Genomic DNA, 20266 nt, shown 5'->3' with positions numbered 1-20266 from the left:
CTTTGATATATATATAATTTTTTTTCCTTTTAATCCATTTTTAAACCGATTCTATCGACAATATACATCAGACAACTGTTATTCTTAATATAATTACAAAACCACGTGGGATTTTATATGTGAATTTTGTCGATATAATAATAATTATTATTAACAACAAGATGATGATCATCTTGAGAAATTTTTTTAGTCAAGAAATTTGATTAAGTTGATTAAACCTTCCACAAAAATTTTATTATTATTATTATTATTATTATTATTATTATTATTATTATTATTATTATTATTATTATTATTATTATTGTTATTATAATTTTTATTACCATTACATTATTATTTTGCTGAATAAGAAGTTTTCTTATTTCTTATTACACAAATTTTATCATTCTTCTCCTATTTTTTAAATCATTCTTTTTTTTAAATACAAATTTTCTTTTCTCTTTCCATAGTTCATTTCTGAGTTTAAAATATTTTAATCATCATCTATCTCACATCGTGCATGATATTTAACACAGATAGATTTTTTAACAAATTTTGTTTTAATGTACAAATTTTCTCTTCTCTTTTCACGGATCATTTCAGAGAATAGAACTTCTTCATCAATATTTATCTCATATTGTGTATGAATTTGTTTACACAAATACAATTGCTTTTTTATTATATAAATCGTATATATATTTTTCCTTATATTTCTTTCGACTATATATAATATATATATATATATATATATATATATATATATATATATATATATATTATTGTGTGGCTCATAGCACAAGCACTTTCAATATATAAGTAACTTAATAAAATCTCAAATTCGATGCCTTGGCAGTGAGGATTTCGAGCAATGCTTACAAGCGATAATAATACGTACGCGAAAAAATTGACGTGTTTTTTATTTATTCTTTCCTTTTCATTTTTTTTGTTAAATAATTTGTTATATATATATATATGTATTATTTTATTTTTGTGAAAATTTATAAGGGGACTTCAAGGGGTTTGAGGGCGGAGTAAGATAAGAGGAGAACGCATGTTGACCAGCAACAATTTTCTCCTGATATATAATCTTCATAAAATTCCTTCTCTTTTTTTTCTCTCTTTCTTTCTCTCTGTAACGAATAACAGAGAAGTGTTTTAGAAATAATTTCGGAGTACGAAGAGCGCGGCGACACATTATCTTCATGCAATGTACGTACGGGCATGTGCGTGCATATTTATTATTATTATTATTACTTTTATTTCTATTACTATTTTATTATTATTATTATTAATATTAAATATTATATCTAACGTTTTTGTGTTAAATAATTCTAAGAACATTTCTTTTGGAGGGCAAAGGGGTATGGGGGAAGGTCTGGGCGCCAGCACCCTCTGACTCTTCTTCTGTGCGCTAATGCGCTTTTTAACGCGCAGATATTTGGCTAAAATGGTACATTTATATATATGTAGGTATATGTGTATATGTATATATCTATAATATATACATATATAACATAACAAATATATATATATGTATGTATATATATATATATTTGTTACGTTCTTTGTTTTTGTTATTTTTTTTTCTCTAATATTCTTCATGTGGAGAAAGAGAATTCGTCACGACAATACATTAATTCAATAATTCTCGAAGAAAATGTTAATTATTATTATTATTAATATTTATACTGCATTACTGCAAATTCTTGTTTATTCTGTTTCTGTTTGTGTTTAACGATGGGTATAGAAAAAGATTGAACACTGAGTCAAGTGGTTTGTAAGTTCGTTAAGTAGTTCGGTATCTAAAGTTCTGATAATGGACATGCATTTATTGAAAGTGATTAAAAAAAAAGAAAAAAAAAAAGATGAAATATCTAAAAAAAAAGTTAACAAAAATGATCTATCCCTCAAATATTAGAATTCGTCTGTCTCCTGTGATCTTACTCTAACAATTTTTATATATATATATATATATATATATATATATATATATATATATTCTTATTCATCTACTAATTCCCAAAGCATAAGGGCAGCATCGGTTCCTCCAACGGTAACGATATTTCGATCATTGTACAAAAATCTAGCACAAGCTACCAACGAGCTGTAAACCTTCTCTTCGACGTATTCCGCTTTTGCGCTGGTGCATGGATATCTAAAAAGTCTTAAGTAACCTTCGGCGTCTCCGCTCACAAGCATGTCGTGTGCTGCTGATCTACAGGCTGTGGTGAGAACCGTTGTCAATGGGTAATAACGATTATTCCACATACCTGTTGAAATTTAAAAGGGTAATAAAGAGTTTATCATTCTTATACAAAAGGGTAGTATATCTCTCTTGTTATATAGGGTAGGCTTCAAAAGATAAGCTAAAAGTTTTTGGATGATATTATAAATTTTTAGATTAATTTTTTGTTTTTAAATCGTAAACTACATATCTAGCATGTAAAATTACAAGGCTTAATAATCTCGTTTAAAAGGTCTTGAAGAAGAATAAAATCATCTAAGAACTTTTGATTCACAGTATTATATATAAACAAAGAGAGAGAGAGGAAAATAATCGAGATGATATGTTAAAAATAATTACCTGAGACCATATATCCTACTGTACAATTATGTGTATGCCATTTAACATCTTTCATAACTAATGGACTTTTCTCAGATGAAAGTGCTTTTACATCCCCTATATATAAACACAGGTGCACACACACATATATATTATATAATTAAAAAATGTTATAATTTAAAGTTGAAAAAATAACTCACAGAAAACAAGATCATAGTCCTGCGTCACCGTTTGCAAAAATCTGTTATCAGAACTCCAATCGAGTTGTACCAAAGGTTGTGTTCCACGTATCTTGTTACTTTTTTTGTAAGAAAAGCCGTCCCTTGATACTCGGAAGAGATATATACTACCATTTTGTGAGCCCATCGCAACGGTTTCAGCGGCTTTGGAAAATAACAATTATAAAATAGCAAAAAAAATTATCGTATTGAAGTTAGAATATAATTCAGTAAAAGAGTATCATACTTGGATTATATCCAATACATGATAAAGGCGATCCACAAACTCTTAAAGTTGCTACAGCAGCACCTGTATCGGCTGCTAAGACAAGCAAATGTCCATCAGATGAACCCGCAGCTAAAGCTACACCAAAAGGATGAAATGCTATGCAAATGCATTCAAAGCCAACCTGAAAATATACATGATTTCGTAAGAGACAATCGCAATTGAAAAAATTTGTTGATATCAGTTGTAATAAACAATGTTACCTGTGTTGTCCATAACAATTTATGTCTTCGCCAAAGTGCAATATTTTTATCATGACCTGCTGTGGCAAAAACTTCATCATCTGGATGCACAGCAAGGCCCCATAATTGTCTCCCATGACCAAAAACCACTTGATTGAATCTTCTTTGTAAAGATCCCTCCAATATAATATTTCTCGTCGTTCCAACGTAAATATTGCCATCGTTTCTTCCTGGCCGTTGAGGATAAATACTACGAACTCCTCCGGCTGATTCCGGTAACTTCGTTTACATATCAAAATATAAACAGTTTTATTTTGGACTAAAAGCTGTATTATTCGCGTATATGATTTGATTTTATTAAGCTTACTTTCGTGTCGGTAATACGTTTGTAATTTTGTAGAGAGTCCCACGCCGCAATTTTGCGATCTTTTTCACCACCAGACAGCAAGGTACCTTCGGACAACATTACCAGAGAACTGATCCCTTTGTTATGAGCTTCAAATTCCATTCTAACGAAATAAGCACCGTCTGCATCAACCGAATATACCGTAATAAATCCATCACTATCAGCCGTGATAACGTCACCGTCTTGTTCGAATTGAATACTCGTTACATGTGTGCGCGATGGCTTGAAAAATATAATTGAATTTTCAATTGTGAATATTCTAAAGTTAGTTACGCTTGTAAGAAATTGTGACAATTGTCTTACAGGTTTAATAATATCAGTCCGTTCGAAAAAACCGTCTTTCCGTCGATTCCAAAATGTTAAATGTCCACGTCCGTGCGTTATCAATAAATTATCGTCCAATGGATGAAAAGCTGCACCTGTTAAATCTTCTTGCATAGTCTATAAGTAAAAAAAATTGGGATCAGAATATTTATTGAGGATAAATATTATTTATTTAGATAAGATTTACTGACCGCGACTTTACCCAATAAGTGACCCCATTGCCATTGCCATACCGAGAGAATGGCTTCTCTTCCAGCATCAACAGCAAGTACATAGCTACCACCATTCTATTAATAAATAATAATGATAGATAATTAATATAATATAGTGTTTTTTCTATATATATATATATTATATATAATGCGTATACCAATTGAGAGAAAGCTAATGCTGATACTCCTATTTGAAATTCGGTCATTCCAAAAACATAAAGAGTTAGAAGAGTTTCCGTTGACCAAATACGAACATGAGGTTGTGCTTTTCGATGCCTGCCAGCTCTTTGACCAGATGCTACGAGTTCTCTACTAGGATGTATCTATAAAATATGATCATATCATAATCAATTCAAGTATTAATTGTTGTAGTTGAAATCAAGACAAATCTTTTTATCGCAATAATAAACGTACTTCCATGCAAGTAATATCCTCGGTATGACCAATATAATGTCTTTGTGCATTTTCTTCTCTATCAAAGAGAACTGCAACTGCAGCAACATAATACAATAATTCTCCACTTGGTAACACCCATAGATTTCTACGGGTATCTGTACCACGATAACCATAGACCCATTCTAATTGTAATTTTTTATCTGGCGGGGAATTATCAACTGGTGGCAAACGTGATGGCGGATAAAATGATCTTCTCAGACCTCTGATAGTTACTCTAACAGGTTCGTCTCTTAAAACTTCTACGACACTGTAATCTGGATCAGAAAAAAAATATTTATTCATATAATATATAATAATTAAATCAAACAAAATTTTTTATAGCGATATTTTACTGAAATTTCTTGAAAATTCTTTTTATACCATTAACTCGAACAACTTCAGAATCCGGTGCGTAGAGTGCTCGAGGTCTACTTTTACTTCGAGCTCGTCTCTGACGGCCAAGATCTTCCACCACTGTAGGTGGTCCACGTGATCTTGATCTTCTAGTTGGAGAGGCTGTTATAGCACCAGATATACCCATAGTAGAGCCAGTGCCCAAATAAAATGTATCTATATCGGCGAATTCGTTTCTCAATTGCGAGAAACTTCTTACCTGTTTTTTAACATATCAAAATGATTGAGATTAATTTTTGTTTTGTCTTGTCTTATTTTTTTTTTCTCTCTTGGATGTTCAATGATAAATTTATTAATTGCATTGTTATATACGCTCTAAGATAAAGTTTTAACAATGTGTAATACACAATTGAGTATAGACTAACCTAACGACTGTTCTCGTAGAAGAAAATTGGTCAATTTGAAATTCATATATGATCGTGACCTGGAAAGATGAATCTCTGACCTTTTTCCATAGCATATCTAATCCAACTTCTTGATCAACTTTTTAACTTATAACCGTGTTATATATTCATGGACTAAAACTAAATAGAAAATAAACCTCTAACATTTCACTGGAAAAGTATAATTACGATATCCAAACCATATCGTATCTATTAACACAACTCTTCGTAAAAGTATTTATTTAATATATTATATTTAGTTACGTGTAGATTAATTTTGAATAAAATATCTATTTAATAACGTTTCTTATAAATTCAATTATTAATTTAATATAGATCAAATATAAGATTCTTAGTAACTATGTAGAAAATATTCAATTACATATACATAAGAGAACAAAATAAAGTTGTTTTTAAGAAGTGTCATTTAGAATGAAGATTATAATTTAAACGATAGATACGATTTCAAGAAAGCGACTCTGCTAATATATATCGTCACATTTCATTCCGATGTACCTAGACCGGTTTCCACATACAACATGCATATTTATGTGGAGAAACATTATTCAAGCTGATTTTATAAGTACGATGTCGAGAGCCAATGTGTGTTGTCTTTCTCATTTGCATAACTCGTCAATAAACTTTCTTGTCTCATCTACGTTCTTGTCTAACTTGAATATATCGATCAATAAATGATAATAATCTAAATAGATTAGATATACGTAGATATGTATATGTATACATATATGCCAAAGTGTCTCATCTTATCATATTCGACCATAATCATCAAGAAATAAATAATGATTTACCTCTTGACCCGAAACAGTAAACATTCTTTTAGCTCCATTCATTTTTAAAACTTGGCCAAGATCCTCTAATACTTCTTCGAACGGTTGAGACGTTCGAAGGTTTAGTAGAACACGGCACTAGAAAATACATAAATATTTATACATGTCTATATATGTAGATATTAGGTGTTCTGTAGCATGTTGGCTTCACTTTATCGATGAACAAGAGATACTAAAATAATGAAAAATTTCATATAAAAATGTGTCTTATTTCTACTACTGTAGAACTACTAATCCAGATTAACTTGTTAATATCTCATCGAGAAAAATAGATTCGATTAGATTAAATGGCTCTAATTTGGAAAGAAGATTAAATAGGCTCATATAAACTTTATTCGTTGATTTAATATCTCTTGTCCACTGATGAAGTGGGTCTCATATGTTACGAAACATCGTAAATATATTAGACTGATAAAACTCCGTCTTTCTTTCTCCTTCTTTCTCACCTGAACAGTATGATCATGATTATTTACAATTCGGATGACACGACCTGACGAAGGCTTACCACCTCCTGGCGGTGGTGCTTCTTCGGTGATCGAAGCCTTTCTACTTAGACTAGCTACTGCTCCTGGTCTACTTTGCCAACCTCCGGTTCCTCCTGTCCCGCTACCACTAACTCCACCTCTGCTACCTCCACTGGTTGGTGTCGTGTACCAGTTATTACTTTTCTTTCCATAGCTCGCCGGCTTTAAAATAATGGACATTAATTATTCTATGATTACATTTACCAATGAAGAAATTAATAAATATTTTAAATTATAGCGTGTAAAATTCTATCTCAATAAATGTATATTGTATTGGATATATATAACGCGATACATAATGTAATAACATATTTTTTTTGCTAATTAATGCATAATTTTATCTAATAATCATAAGCATCTATTTATAAATTCAACATAGTACAGTAATACTTTTTTTTTAGTATTCATATCTCTAAATTATAAAAAATATATTATCTAAAATATGTATCTATGTATATCCATGGTATTAATATAATATAACAACATTTTTTTGTTTAGATCAATCAAATGAAATTTCATCTAATATATCTATCTATCTATAAACTCAACATAGTGCAATAATATCTTTTTTGATGATATACTAAATTAAAAATATAATATTTTTTTCGTCTATTTTTTTTTTAATTTTTTTTTTAATCAGATCAATATTGAATCGTCAGCACCTGCAGCATATCGGCCGGCAGCGAAATAACTTCGAAAGAATTACTCATCAACACGACAAAACTGGTGCTGCTTGTCCAGAAGTAATCAAGAGGATATTCGCGAACGGAATCGCTGTAGGAATCGTTCGCGTCCTCGTCGTCGGGGTCGTAGTCCGGCTCCAGATCGGAACGCAACGAGGAACTTTCCGACTCAATGATGATGAAATCACGAATAATTTCTTCGAGAAGGTAGGTACACCGAATGATTTTTTTCTATGTGGACAACTTTACGGAACACTTTACACTATACAATTTGTCACAATCACGATTACATGATTTATTTATTATTATTATTATTTTTTTCTTCGTTCTTTCCCGTTTTCGTGACTTGCACGATATTTAGATTCTTATCTCTGTCCTTTTACGTTGCCATGAAAATTTGAAAAAAAAAAAAAGAAAAAAAAATCGTGTGGTCTGAATATAAAAATTCAAGAAATAAAAACGATAATCAAAAACAATCAAATCAAATTTGTAATAACAGTTTAGATTTGTGTCGTTAAAAAAAAAAAGATCTCTTTGGTATTTTGTAGGAAATATATAAAATAGATAAAAAGTTAAGAAAAATCTCTCTCTTTCGTCACAAGGTGTAGCCGTAACTGTGTTCGATGAACGACTGGAAGTGTCGGATGTGTACGGCCCCATCAAGGTAGAGAACCAAGTCGTAGGAGCTGCAACGTTCCCTACCCCCCATTTTGCTATATACCAAGTCACTGGCTCAAGGCCAAGCAGCCACCCTCTCCGGGTGTGGCTTCAACTGGAATTAGGTTCGATACCACGAGAACGATACATGCAAATTCGTAATATCAATATTTTTCGTCCTCGAGTCCATCTATTAATCGCTAACGCAGTAGACATATACATGTACTATAGTGTACATACATATTTCTTGTGTCCCCAATTAAAATTTTATTTTTATATCGATTAGATAGAGGATTATTATAACTAATCATATATACACACACACACACAGATATTCAAATATATTTGATATGAAGAATTTATGATGAATTAATATAGTTTCCTTTTTCTTTTCTTTTTAGTCAAGATTATATCAGATTTTTATTTTATTTGATTATTCTTTGAAATAATATTTTGTTCATTTAAATATTTTGTTCATGAAATATGTTAATTCCTTTTTATTTTAATTAGTCTTTTCAGGAACAAATAACAACCATTCACTTGTGAATAAATTGAATATCTAAAATATGCCGCAGTTCTTCTTACTTTTGAAATGGGTCTGTGTATGTGTGTGTATGTTGCAACACACATAATTACAATAAAACGGTCATGCTATATTTTGTCGCATAATGACGCATGCGCTATAGGATTGAATGGACATGTAATAATGTTCTAACGAGAAACTCTTCCATAGATTTATGTTTCAGGAAATTGGGAAGAAAACGAATATACGTATGTGTGTACCAAGAAAAAAGTGAACGTGTAATATTATGTATGAATATTAAGGTATATATGAATAAATTATAGAAAATATTATAAATTTTTTTTTTATACTAAAAAAATATAATAAAATTATTGAAGTTAAATATATATTTAATATTTTCAATCTTGTCAATGTTGCAAGGATCATAGTGACATTAACGAAAAAATATAGTGTATCATTTTCCGGAGACATCAATGCCGGATATGTAACGATTTCAAGTCAATGTTGAATCTACCGCGATCAAGTACAGAATAGACCAAAAAGTTTTAGATGGGTCAAAAGTTCTTAGTTGATTTTAAAAATTAATTACACCTAATCGAGATTTATTAGACTTATAATTAGACTTACAAGTTAGACTTGTAATTTTACAATATGAAAAAGAAAGTAAAGCTAAAAACTCTGGATAAAGAGTAATTGATTTTTAAAATAACGTAAGAACTATTGGTCCACCTAAAAACTTTTAACCCGCTCTTTATATAACGCAGTTAAATCCTAAATACATAATTATATAAATATATATATCATATATATCGTATATATAGAAATGTACGTATATTCACAAAACAATTATTATAAAATAAATGATAGTATGTATATATACAGAAATTGAAATTAAGTCGATAGACATTAAAAGAACAGAAGAATAGTTAAATCCGATCGTAGTACAGTAACAGGCGAAGTGCCTCCTACGTATTGATCCCTTGCGTTGACCAACGGTCAATGAGATACCGTTCTCTCCTACCCTACTCAAGAACCTCAGTTACCTACTTCTTAGAAGTTCCTTTTTCCTTTAAAGAAAAAAGAGAAAATAAAAAAATTGTTTTATTATTAACCATTAATGATAATAATTACAACAATAGTAATAATAATAATAAAAATAATAATAACAACAAAATTGAATCTTAAAAGAGAGAGAGAGAGAGAGAGAGAGAGAGAGAAATAGAGAGAAAAAGAAGAAAAAGAGAGAAAGAACGAAGTACGAGTATGTAAATATAATTTTGATTGATTTTATTGATCTATTTATTAGAATCTATAGATTTATAATGATCAATATTCTATCATTCTAATCTAATAATTAGTTAATTAATGTTAGTTCTTTTTTAAATATAATTTGAATTGATTTTATTGATCGATTTTCCTGGATGCAAAGATTTGTAATGATCAATTTGTAATAATTCTAATCTGATAATTAATTATTCGTGTTTTTTTTTTTTTTGAAAAATATAGTTTTAATTGATTTTATTGATTGATCTTACCGATCAATTTTTTTTGTTCTATATATTTATATCTGCTGATCAATTTTGTATGATTCTAATGAAATATTCAATATAATGTTCCTATTAAAGGATAAAAGACCACACAATGACCGCTTATATTGGGATATTACCCCAGCGATTACAAGAGTACGAAGGAAGGGTCAAAGGAAAGAGGGTGGAACAGAGAAAGAGACTTACTGCGCAAGTTCGTAAGCTCTTAACCAATCATATACACTTTCTCCTTCCGATTCCTCCACTGTCGGGAGATTACAACCCACCTTACGACCCCTAGTACATACCAGTAAGTATATAACTTCAATCCCCACTTCTTCGACACAGATTTACTTCCTACGTTTAACTATGAGATCTTTCATTTTACCACGTGCATTTAATAAGTTATCATTAGATATACGTTCATGTGAATATTGTACATAGTATGAAATGTCTTAACTATATATCTAGCATTATTATGATTCTTATCATTTTTAGGTAGTTTTATTTAATATTAACCTAAAGATTATGAAATATTTTTATAATAAAATACGTCGATAATATTTTTGATAAAGATAGATATACGTATGTTACAGTTGAAAGATCGATCGTAGAACTTGTTAGAGTTCTTATTCACCGGGATAATTAATTAAAAACACACCCTAACTTTTGATTGGGGGATAAGGGTCGTTTCTGATTCAGCATAAATCACCTTCTTAACGATCAATTCTTCTTTGCGCTAATAAATATAGGTAATGTCTGTCCAATTCGAAGTAAATATATCTACTTAGATTAGTATTGGTGATCTACTTGTTAGATTGATATTTTCTTATAATCATGATAAACACGATAAGACGATTAACCTAATTTTCTCCGTTTTACCCTAATTGCGCACACATACACACACACATTTAGTTCTACGTGGTTATTGGTTAGACTTGGATAAACAGAAAGTTGGTTAAGGATACATTATGGAAATCTTGGTGTGGCAGTTTTATGAGAAAGAAAATATATGGGTCGCAAGGTTATGGAAGAAGAAACAGAAAAAAAATTTTTTCTCACCCTGCAATACCACACATACAGAGTTATGGATCTTTTAACAAACATCTAATCTCATCGACTTATTCGAACGAAAGCAATCGGCATGCAAAGCCGACGTTGAAAAGGATTGGACAATCCTTGCATAAAGCTTTCTTTTTGCGGGCCACTTTAGCGGATTAAGGTTTGACCTGACACATACACATACACGAGAAAGAGAGAGAGAGAGTCTTACATTTACGTTGATCGAATTGTTAGATCATATATGTACATTTGGACTCTAGGTTGAAAGAAACAGTAACGATCTACGATATACAATCGAGCATGTCCTAGTCACACCTTAAAAAGCTTAGGAAATAGGATAGACCATCCTTAACTAAATCATTCCTTTTCACGCCCATGTAAACATAACGAATGCTATCTAATAGTTATTGACAGATAGATAGATAGATAGATAGATAAAGAGCGAAATTTTAAAAAGTCTTGAATTATAACTTGCTCTAATTCGATTAGGGTTAAACGTATAACGAATAAATTACGTTCTTTCTTATTTATTCATTTTATTAAACCTGCAGATTGATCGTTAAGTCCTACATACATACATACATGCATACGTGCATACATACATACATACATACATACATATATATATATATATATATATATATATATATATATATACGTACATACATACATACATACATATACATATATAGATGTGGTACGTATGTATACAGAGTGTTAAATAAAGATTATGATAACGTGTTTCTAGCAACGATTACGCACACACCATGCTCATATAACAAGGTTCATGAATATTCAAACGATACGTGTCCGATTTTGTTTTAATAACGATGAATATTTCATTTTCATCTTACAACCGAATCTCCTCTTACAAAGGCTCGACCATATGGGCCCTTTCTTATCGTCCAAATAACTGTATCGCCCCTTTCCCGAGGTCATTGTCTGAATCACGATTATATCCAATATAATTTGTATACACGCGATCTTGCGTATTTGGGATTTCTCTCTTTCTTTCTCTTGCGTTGCGTTTAAGTATTACAATAACGATCCATTTTTTGCAGGCGAATGAAAAGAAAAGGAACAGGCCACAAGGTTTTCTTTTTTCATGTATTTCACGCACGAACGCGCGTGAGTTAAAATTTATTTTTAAAAAGAAATCTCGTCGAATCAAAGAACCACACCCAAAACGCTTAATATTATCAAGCGAGGTATACATATGTTTCTGCGTGAAATAGTTGAAAAAATGTTTGATGGTGGAAAAATTGTCTAACATTGACTGACCTTGAACGTTTTATAGCTTGACACGACGTAAGAAGCGCCATCTTCTAATTCATCTAAATTAACTTTCCGATCGCCATCCATCGAAAATATGTAACGAGCTCCTCTAGGTAAATCCAAACGGAGAGATAATCTGTCCAATAGGGCTTCCAATGATCCGATATCGCGCCTTGGTTTGAACCTACGATTTAAATGGGTCATTGCATATTAAATGATCATTATCGAATGAAATTTGTTACATCGCTTTTGAACATTGAATAAAAGATAAGATTTAAAAGGGATATAATGGATTAGACGAGATATTGGAAATCAATTTTGGACCAGTAAATAGGAACTGGAGAGTACCATCAGGTACTGAAGAGTACACAGGTGTGTATCCTTGGAATGTCAGGCAGAGGGATTCATTCATACATGTGACTCAAGGTCGCAGAGGTGAATGCGCCACCTGCGGCTCACAGTCGAATCTTCACGTAAGTAAATAGTAGAAAAAATCACATATACATATAGAGGGAGATAGACAATTAGATGAGACAAAGTATAAGAAGACAAAAAAAAAAGACAAAACGGAAACAAAAATAAAATAACACGTACCTGAATTCAACCCCAGGAAAATAAGGATCGCCATTTTTGTAAAAAGTAACCCGTCTAGCTCTCCAATAACCGAGATTGTTGTATCTCGCTAAGGCCGGATCGTGTCGGCTCTTTGGCCTCTGCTCCCGCTGCTCCGGAGGCGGCATGCGGGGACTGGAGGGTCTGCTTTGCCTCCAGAAGCCACCCATGCCGCCTCCACCCCCACTTTCGCCTAACGAAAGACCACCAACGCCAGCCGTCTTCTGCGCCGTGAAATCTCCACCCTTCCCATTGCCGTTCTCCTGCTGCTTTACTCTTTCCTCTTCCTCCTCCTCACCTCTTTCACTTTCCTCATCCTCCTCTTCCTCCTCCTCCACCTCTTCATCCTCCTCTTCCTCCTCTTCTAACATCCCCTCTATCTCCTCCACTTCATCCTCATTCCCCATTTTGCTACCACTTCCTATACCACCTCCTATAACACCTCCACCTCCTCCTTCGACTTCGTCCTCGTCGCTGCAAGCGCCTCCATCCGGCATCTTCGGCGACGACATCGTCTTCGTCGTCATCGTCGTCATCGTCGTCGTCGTCGTCGCCGCTGCCACCGTTGCCGCCGTCGACGTCGTCGTCGTCGTTGTTGTCGTCGTCGTTGTCGTCGTCGGTGATCCACTTGCACCGGCAGGTGCCGCTACTGATATCACTACTGATTCATCGAAACTCACCGTCTCCTGTTGTTCTTCCTTTCTCATCCCGTTTCTTTTGATAAAATCTAACAGATGTTTTCTTCTTACTTGATTTCCTGGAGTTCCTTCAAATTGTAAAAAATTTTTTAATTATATATATATATATATATATATATAATTAAATTTTATAAAAACAATTGTTGGACCTTTGAAATGGAATTTGAATCTGAATGTTCTTTCACTTTCTGGACAACTTCAGATTATTAACCCGTCGAGAATCTCAAGCCAACCTTTCAACTCAATATCTAATAAATTAGGAATAATAGTGCTCATCTCCATTTATACATGTTTATGATTATATAGATGTGTCTATATTTTTTTTTTTTAATCTTCACAATATTTACCAGATAAATAATGTTTTAATTATGAAATTAATTAATTGTCATTTCTTACCTGACTTTAAACTTAGATACAACTACACCGTTGTACTTTAACGCGTTCCTAGTTTTCACCCTTTTCTACCCTTCGACCGGCTCCTACTTCCTTGACTATTTCCTTGTATCGCTCGGAGCTAAAGTTGACACGCGAACTCGACTGATTACAAGCTGCGATCATAAGTACAAGGACATTAGCTTATATACATTTCTTTTCTTGAAATTATCTTTCTTCCTTTTGGAAATATTATTAACAAATAACATTTATATATTACCAGTTTATACATCAATTCAACAAAAAAGACAGAATCGTATTGGAAATTCATTAGAAAGTTTCGATATAAAATCAAAAGATATAAAAATTTCAAAATTAGAGTTTAACAAAGAGTTTTCACACACTTGATGTATATTAACGTCCTAATTATTACATACACCTTATCGTCACATAAACATGAATAGATTGTTTCACTTTACAACAGATTATTTAAAAATGTAGAAACTTATCATTCGAACGAGCACTGACGATTATAAACAAACGAACAAACGAACGAAAAAGAATAACAATAATAATAATTAACAACAACGCAACAACAACAAAAATAATAGTAATAATAATAATAATAGTAAAAAAAGATGACGAAGTTGATCGTTAATATCATAATTAAAATTGTACGCAACGTAGGTCACTCGTAGCCGAGGTCAATGACCTTTATAATCTTTCGCACGAAATTCACTACATCCCGTGGACGCGCACTGTTGTACTTTTTTAAATAAATGTAAAAGAATGGATTATGGAAAAAATAATAATTATCAAAAAAAAAAAACTTATAATTCTTAAGAAGTCAACGTATAAACGTGAATCGTGTGCGAACATCCTTCGTAGTTGTTAATTCATTCGAATGCAAAATAATAGCGGATAACGATACGAAGGTATACATATTCATGCGTCCTTCGACGGTGGCGTCTCGACTCGAAGTGCGTCGCCCCGAGGAGAGTCCGTGTTCTCTGCTTTCGCCGCGTCGTTGCCTTCGCGATTCTCCTGCGCTGACCGGTGATCGCCCTTTCCCCTTTTCGTTTCTTCATATTTGTGTGAGTGTATATATGTGTGTATGTGCGTGCTCTTACGTGCGTGTATCTTTATGGTGTTTATATGTATATATAAATTTTTTGATAAAAATTTCCTTAAAAAAAGGGAAAAAATGAATTAGTAATGAACTTGTTGCATAATTTCGATTTGAAAAAATTTAGAGATTTAAATTTTATCAAGAATTATCTTAGATATACTTAAAATTATTTTACATAATATATATATATATATATATATATATATAAACTTGCATCAATTTTGTAGTAAAAATCTTTTAAAAGTAACAAAATTAATAAATGTTCGAGTTGTATAATTTTGATCTCATATTTTAAAAATTATTGTATGAAAGAAGTGCGATCTTTTGGTATCTATTCTGTTAATGTTTCGAGTTTAAAGGGTATTTAGATTTAGTAGTAAGGGTATAAATTACTCACTCACTACTTCTCTCTCACTTCTACTCAAGTAAAGAGTTATCGATCGATGGAAATTTGCTTAAGAATTGTACGATAAACTTGTCGTTTGACCGACAAGTTAACATTTATGTGATAATAATAAAAAAGATAATTGATAGTTATTAATAATATGATATGTCTCTTTCAGTATATAGTAACAAAAATAATAAAAAATACATATCGAGTCGTAATAAATTTCAGATATTTCTGGTCGTGAAATATCTTTGAAATGATGAAATTATATTCTTAGAGATTGAGGAAAAATACGATTGTTCGACTTATTGAATCATGGAATAATATTTATGTACGTGAAAAATGAGGAAAGTAGTTCTTTTTTCTTTCTTTCTTTTTCTTCGCCAATCGAAACTTCACAATCGGAGATTTATTATACATACTGCGGGTCATTTTACCTTCGTTCTCACAGAAGTGAACACCTGCCTTGCGTGTCAGACATCCAGAACGGGCTGATCAGATTCGTTCTTCTACCACTTAACTATAACCCCTTCGAAGTATACTACTTATATCGGGTTTATCTAGAAATCTCAGTAGAGTTGAAAAAAACGGTATAAATGGTATTTTGTTATAAGATTAAAAAAGATGTATTGATCGGTCATGAATAACACGTCCCATTTCTTTACGTTCAGTTCACTTTACTTCATTTTACTTCATATTCGTATAATTTACAAAAAATTTAGTGAGTATGTGATGTATTTAAAATATATCTGACCCAATTAAATATTTATTTTGAAAATAGATATTATGTTTTAATAATAATAAAGTGTATATATGTCATTTGTCGTTCTTTAAATTTTATCACCAATATTATTTATCTCATCAATTTCTCTTTTGTTTAATACAGTTCTTGATTTCTAACGTATACTTGGAAGAATATTTATTCAAAAAATTAGAAAATTTTCGTAATTTATTCTCTGTTAAATTTTTTCACCGATACAACTTCCCATCACTAATTTTTCTTACACAAACGCAGTTCCTTATTATCAAGAGGTTAAACGTTTATTAATATTATTTTTTGTAACTTAATAAAATATAAATATAATAATCCTTAGTATTTATTTCTAATAAGAAAATTTTTCAATGCATAATTAATTTTATTAGTTAGTATTAAAGCTTTGTATAACTAATCTATTATACGATTATGAAATTCGAATCTATACGAACTTGTTACCATTTAAATTCGATTGTCTCGTTTTCATTTTCATTATTGTTCAAGGCATTCTGAAAACTGTTACTCAAACTACACATTATCACAATAATAATCGTATTATTGAATAAACTTATAATTAAACTTAATATTGTAATACTTATTTAATTTAATGTACATTTCATATTTTGGAAAAAGAAAAATCTCCGTAACGATGTCACTGAACGAATAAAGGGGAGTATACTACATCTCCTAGTGTGAAAAATTGCAAATTAATGCAACTCTATCAAATCGGACAGGTAGATAAAACAGATTTTTCGAGATACTTACCATTGTAGAATTTTTCTTATCATAAGCTGGTAAAACGGTTTGTATATCCAATTTAACATTTAAACGATAAAACCGATTATATATTTGTAATATAGATGACGTTATACGTACAAAAATTTTCCAGTTATTTTCATGATAATTTAAAACAGTAAGATGGCATTATTTCGTAATAAACTATGATACGCATTAGAATTGAACGAAGTGAAAGAATTTCACTTTTTAAACGAAAGTATTCGTTCAAAAAATTCATTATTTCGTTAAAAAAAAAAAAAATTTAACAAATCAAATTATTATCACGATTACGAACATATAAAAATAATAATTTGACTATCGATAAGACATGAAGTTAGCTATACATTAGAATTGTAAAACAGCGTATATATATGGAAACAATGATGTGTTCATTTTCTTAATAAGTTATAAATTAATATAATATAATATTATAAGTACACGTATATAATGATAAAAATCGATTGATTTTTTTAATATTCCGAAAACGAAAAAGATTCAATCATGCGACTACGAATAAGAATAGAAATGCGTGTCGTTCGCGAATAAATCCATTTTCCTGCTCCGCAATGCGCTTTATTTTTCGTCAATTACGTCACGATGTTCAAAGTAAGTAGGTGAGAGACCACGATGGTGGAGACGCGCCATGGCAAGATGCTACCGAGTGAAAGCATGGGTCAGCGTAAAGGCCAGGCAGCAACATTCTAACTGGATATAGCCACACAGGTATATATATACAACATATAAATATACACACACATACAGACACATACATCCTAAAATATATAATCCGTGTGTGTAAACATATATATCCACATACGTGTATATACACATATACAGACATATAGAGACAGTCATTTATTTGTCCGATTGTGCACTTCATGTATGTGTATATATATATATATATATAATAGTATATATAGTAGTAGAAAAGTGTATAAGAGTACGGAAGTCAGTTGAAAATCTAACCTGTGGAACCTGTATTTTTACTACGAACGTAATACAACGTTCGATCGTAGCTTAAACGCGATATGTGTGTGTATATATATATATACTATGTAAATATTATTTCACGCGACAGAAGTGAACAAATATTGTAATAACAAGACACGGCAATTCCCAAATGTTTACTTAACAATTTCCATGAGCAAACGCTTTATTAATTCATCCATTAAACATTTAAATATCATTTATATTAATTCCATTTCACGCCATCTACCTTCTTCTAAATATAAAGGACACATTTACGAAAAGAGAGAGAAAGGAAGAGAGAGATAGAGATGATAGAGAGATAGAGAAAGATGAATACGATCGTACATATATCTTTTGTAATCACACATTACGTGGTCTTACGAACACACTAAAGCGTGGAACTTACAAAATAAGGTAAAAGCGAGTCATTATACCATATAGTGGAGCAGCGAAGGTAGAAGAAGGCAAAAGAGTCGTAACGCTACGGCAAGCAAGCAAGCAAGCAACTGCCTACTTGCTTGCAGTCGTGAGAAACTTTTGCTACGAAGAAATCTTCCTCTTCTCGAAACTTCTATCCACGAGTTAAAAGATAGACAAAAGACGATATCGTTCGATCGTTCTCCAACCTACATACATAAGTACACATATTTCGAGGTTATGACAAATCTCGATCCTGAAATTATTAAGCAAAATAACAAATCGTTATAAAAATTTCGTATGATTAGATTAGGATTATTTGTCGTATAAAACATAATCACAACGATAATTGACACGATAATCACGATAGTTAGCAAAAAGTGTATACATCCAACTAACTATAGAACATCATTTTATTCTTTATATCTTCTTTCGACATCGCGTATGTGTAAAGAGAGAGGAAAAAAAAGAAAAAGGAGAAAAAAATCATCTGCGCGCTTTCTCATTCAGAACGTGGACGATATACATATGTACAATAAATATATACGTACACATCCGAGCGATATATATGTTTATACGTACGTATCTATGTGTGATACGAGGAAAGCCCTGGACAATGTCCGAATAGCGTCCCGGTTTTTGAAGGAGGCCGCTGGCTAACCTTTCGAAAGTGTTTTTTTCTCTCTGTCCCTCTGTTACGCTCTTCCTCATTTTAGTCGTAAAAAAGGAAGGTTCCTGTGAAAGTTGCCTTCTGGCTACCACGCGGTTTCCTCCTCCTTCTACTTCTCTTTCTCTCTCTCTCTCCCTCCCTCTCGCTCTCTCACACACAACATCGCATCTTCCTATAGAGGTGCTTCTAGTTGTTTGTACGCTAAGTATCGCGTTCGATGTGTTTACCTCACTCCCTCTCCCCTCCCCACTCCTCCGTCAGCCTCTTGTTCCTGTTCACATGACGATAAATAGTATACGTACGTGTATACTTTTTATGTATTTATGTACATATATGGATATATACACACTTTGTGACGTGAGAGAGACACGAAGAGATGCTCACTTCGTATATGTGGGATTCCTCTTTCCCTCTGATTCGTTTTCTCCCCACACTAAAAGTAAATGGCGTGTCAATGAGCGGTCGCTTTCGCTGGCGCATCGTGCGTGCGTAGAGACACCACCACCGTACCTTCTAAACTACTATCACTACTATACTACTATACTACGCGACTTCCAATTACTGCGAAATTCTTTATCGAATATTTATATCGTTAAATTATTAGCTTTGAATATTTATAAATAATATACGTGTATACGTATTTAAATATGTATGTGCCTAAACACCTAGTGTTTATATTGTTCTATTCTTAACATTTTTCCAGATATCTTTCTTGTTTTTCTTCTTGTATTTTATTATCGTCGAATATTTATAATAGTATTTAGTTGTACGTATATATGCAGGTATGTAGATATATTTATGGTAATACTGCTTGCAAGATACTTTTCTTTTGTTATTCTTTTCGAATTGTTCTCAGCGAATATTCATTCATGCATATGCAGATACATATATAAATGTATTTATGCGAATGGTATACATATATATACATATGTAATTTTTTGAGAATTATTAGGAATATATTTATCGAGTTTTATTTTTTT

The 20266-nt window shown here is 31.7% G+C and overlaps 1 protein-coding gene across 1 annotated transcript; it reads right to left on the bottom strand.

Moving 5' to 3' along the window:
- Window positions 1-1277: 1277 nt before the first annotated feature.
- LOC127072959 (echinoderm microtubule-associated protein-like CG42247) lies at window positions 1278-19778 on the bottom strand. Its single transcript, XM_051013861.1, has 19 exons — window positions 19636-19778; window positions 19514-19557; window positions 14207-14358; window positions 13960-14058; window positions 13095-13878; window positions 12507-12684; window positions 6697-6936; window positions 6212-6328; window positions 4987-5218; window positions 4585-4880; window positions 4329-4493; window positions 4150-4245; window positions 3938-4075; window positions 3596-3856; window positions 3250-3507; window positions 3008-3170; window positions 2743-2925; window positions 2564-2659; window positions 1278-2249 (listed from the first exon to the last, which is right to left on the bottom strand). Exons 5-19 carry the CDS (start codon window positions 13817-13819, stop codon window positions 1981-1983), a joined length of 3417 nt encoding a protein of 1138 aa, XP_050869818.1. The 5' UTR covers window positions 13820-13878; window positions 13960-14058; window positions 14207-14358; window positions 19514-19557; window positions 19636-19778; the 3' UTR covers window positions 1278-1980.
- Between the last annotated feature and the right edge of the window lie 488 nt (window positions 19779-20266).

This window comes from Vespula vulgaris, chromosome 2, assembly GCF_905475345.1.
Source record: "Vespula vulgaris chromosome 2, iyVesVulg1.1, whole genome shotgun sequence".
NCBI classification, from domain to species: Eukaryota; Metazoa; Arthropoda; class Insecta; order Hymenoptera; family Vespidae; genus Vespula; species Vespula vulgaris.
Note: the sequence above shows the minus strand (reverse complement) of the source record. Positions and strands in the feature narration are given on the sequence as shown.

Bases quoted from the DNA above. Each gene is read 5' to 3' on its own strand.
- LOC127072959 (XM_051013861.1), bottom strand. From the start codon at position 13,819: ATGAGAAAGGAAGAACAACAGGAGACGGTGAGTTTCGATGAATCAGTA. The intron at 4,881-4,986 runs GTATAAAAAGAA...TTTCTGATCCAG, and splicing joins TGAAGTTGTTCGAGTTAATG to ATTACAGTGTCGTAGAAGTT. The intron at 4,076-4,149 runs GTCAGTAAATCT...TTTTACTTATAG, and splicing joins ACTTATTGGGTAAAGTCGCG to ACTATGCAAGAAGATTTAAC.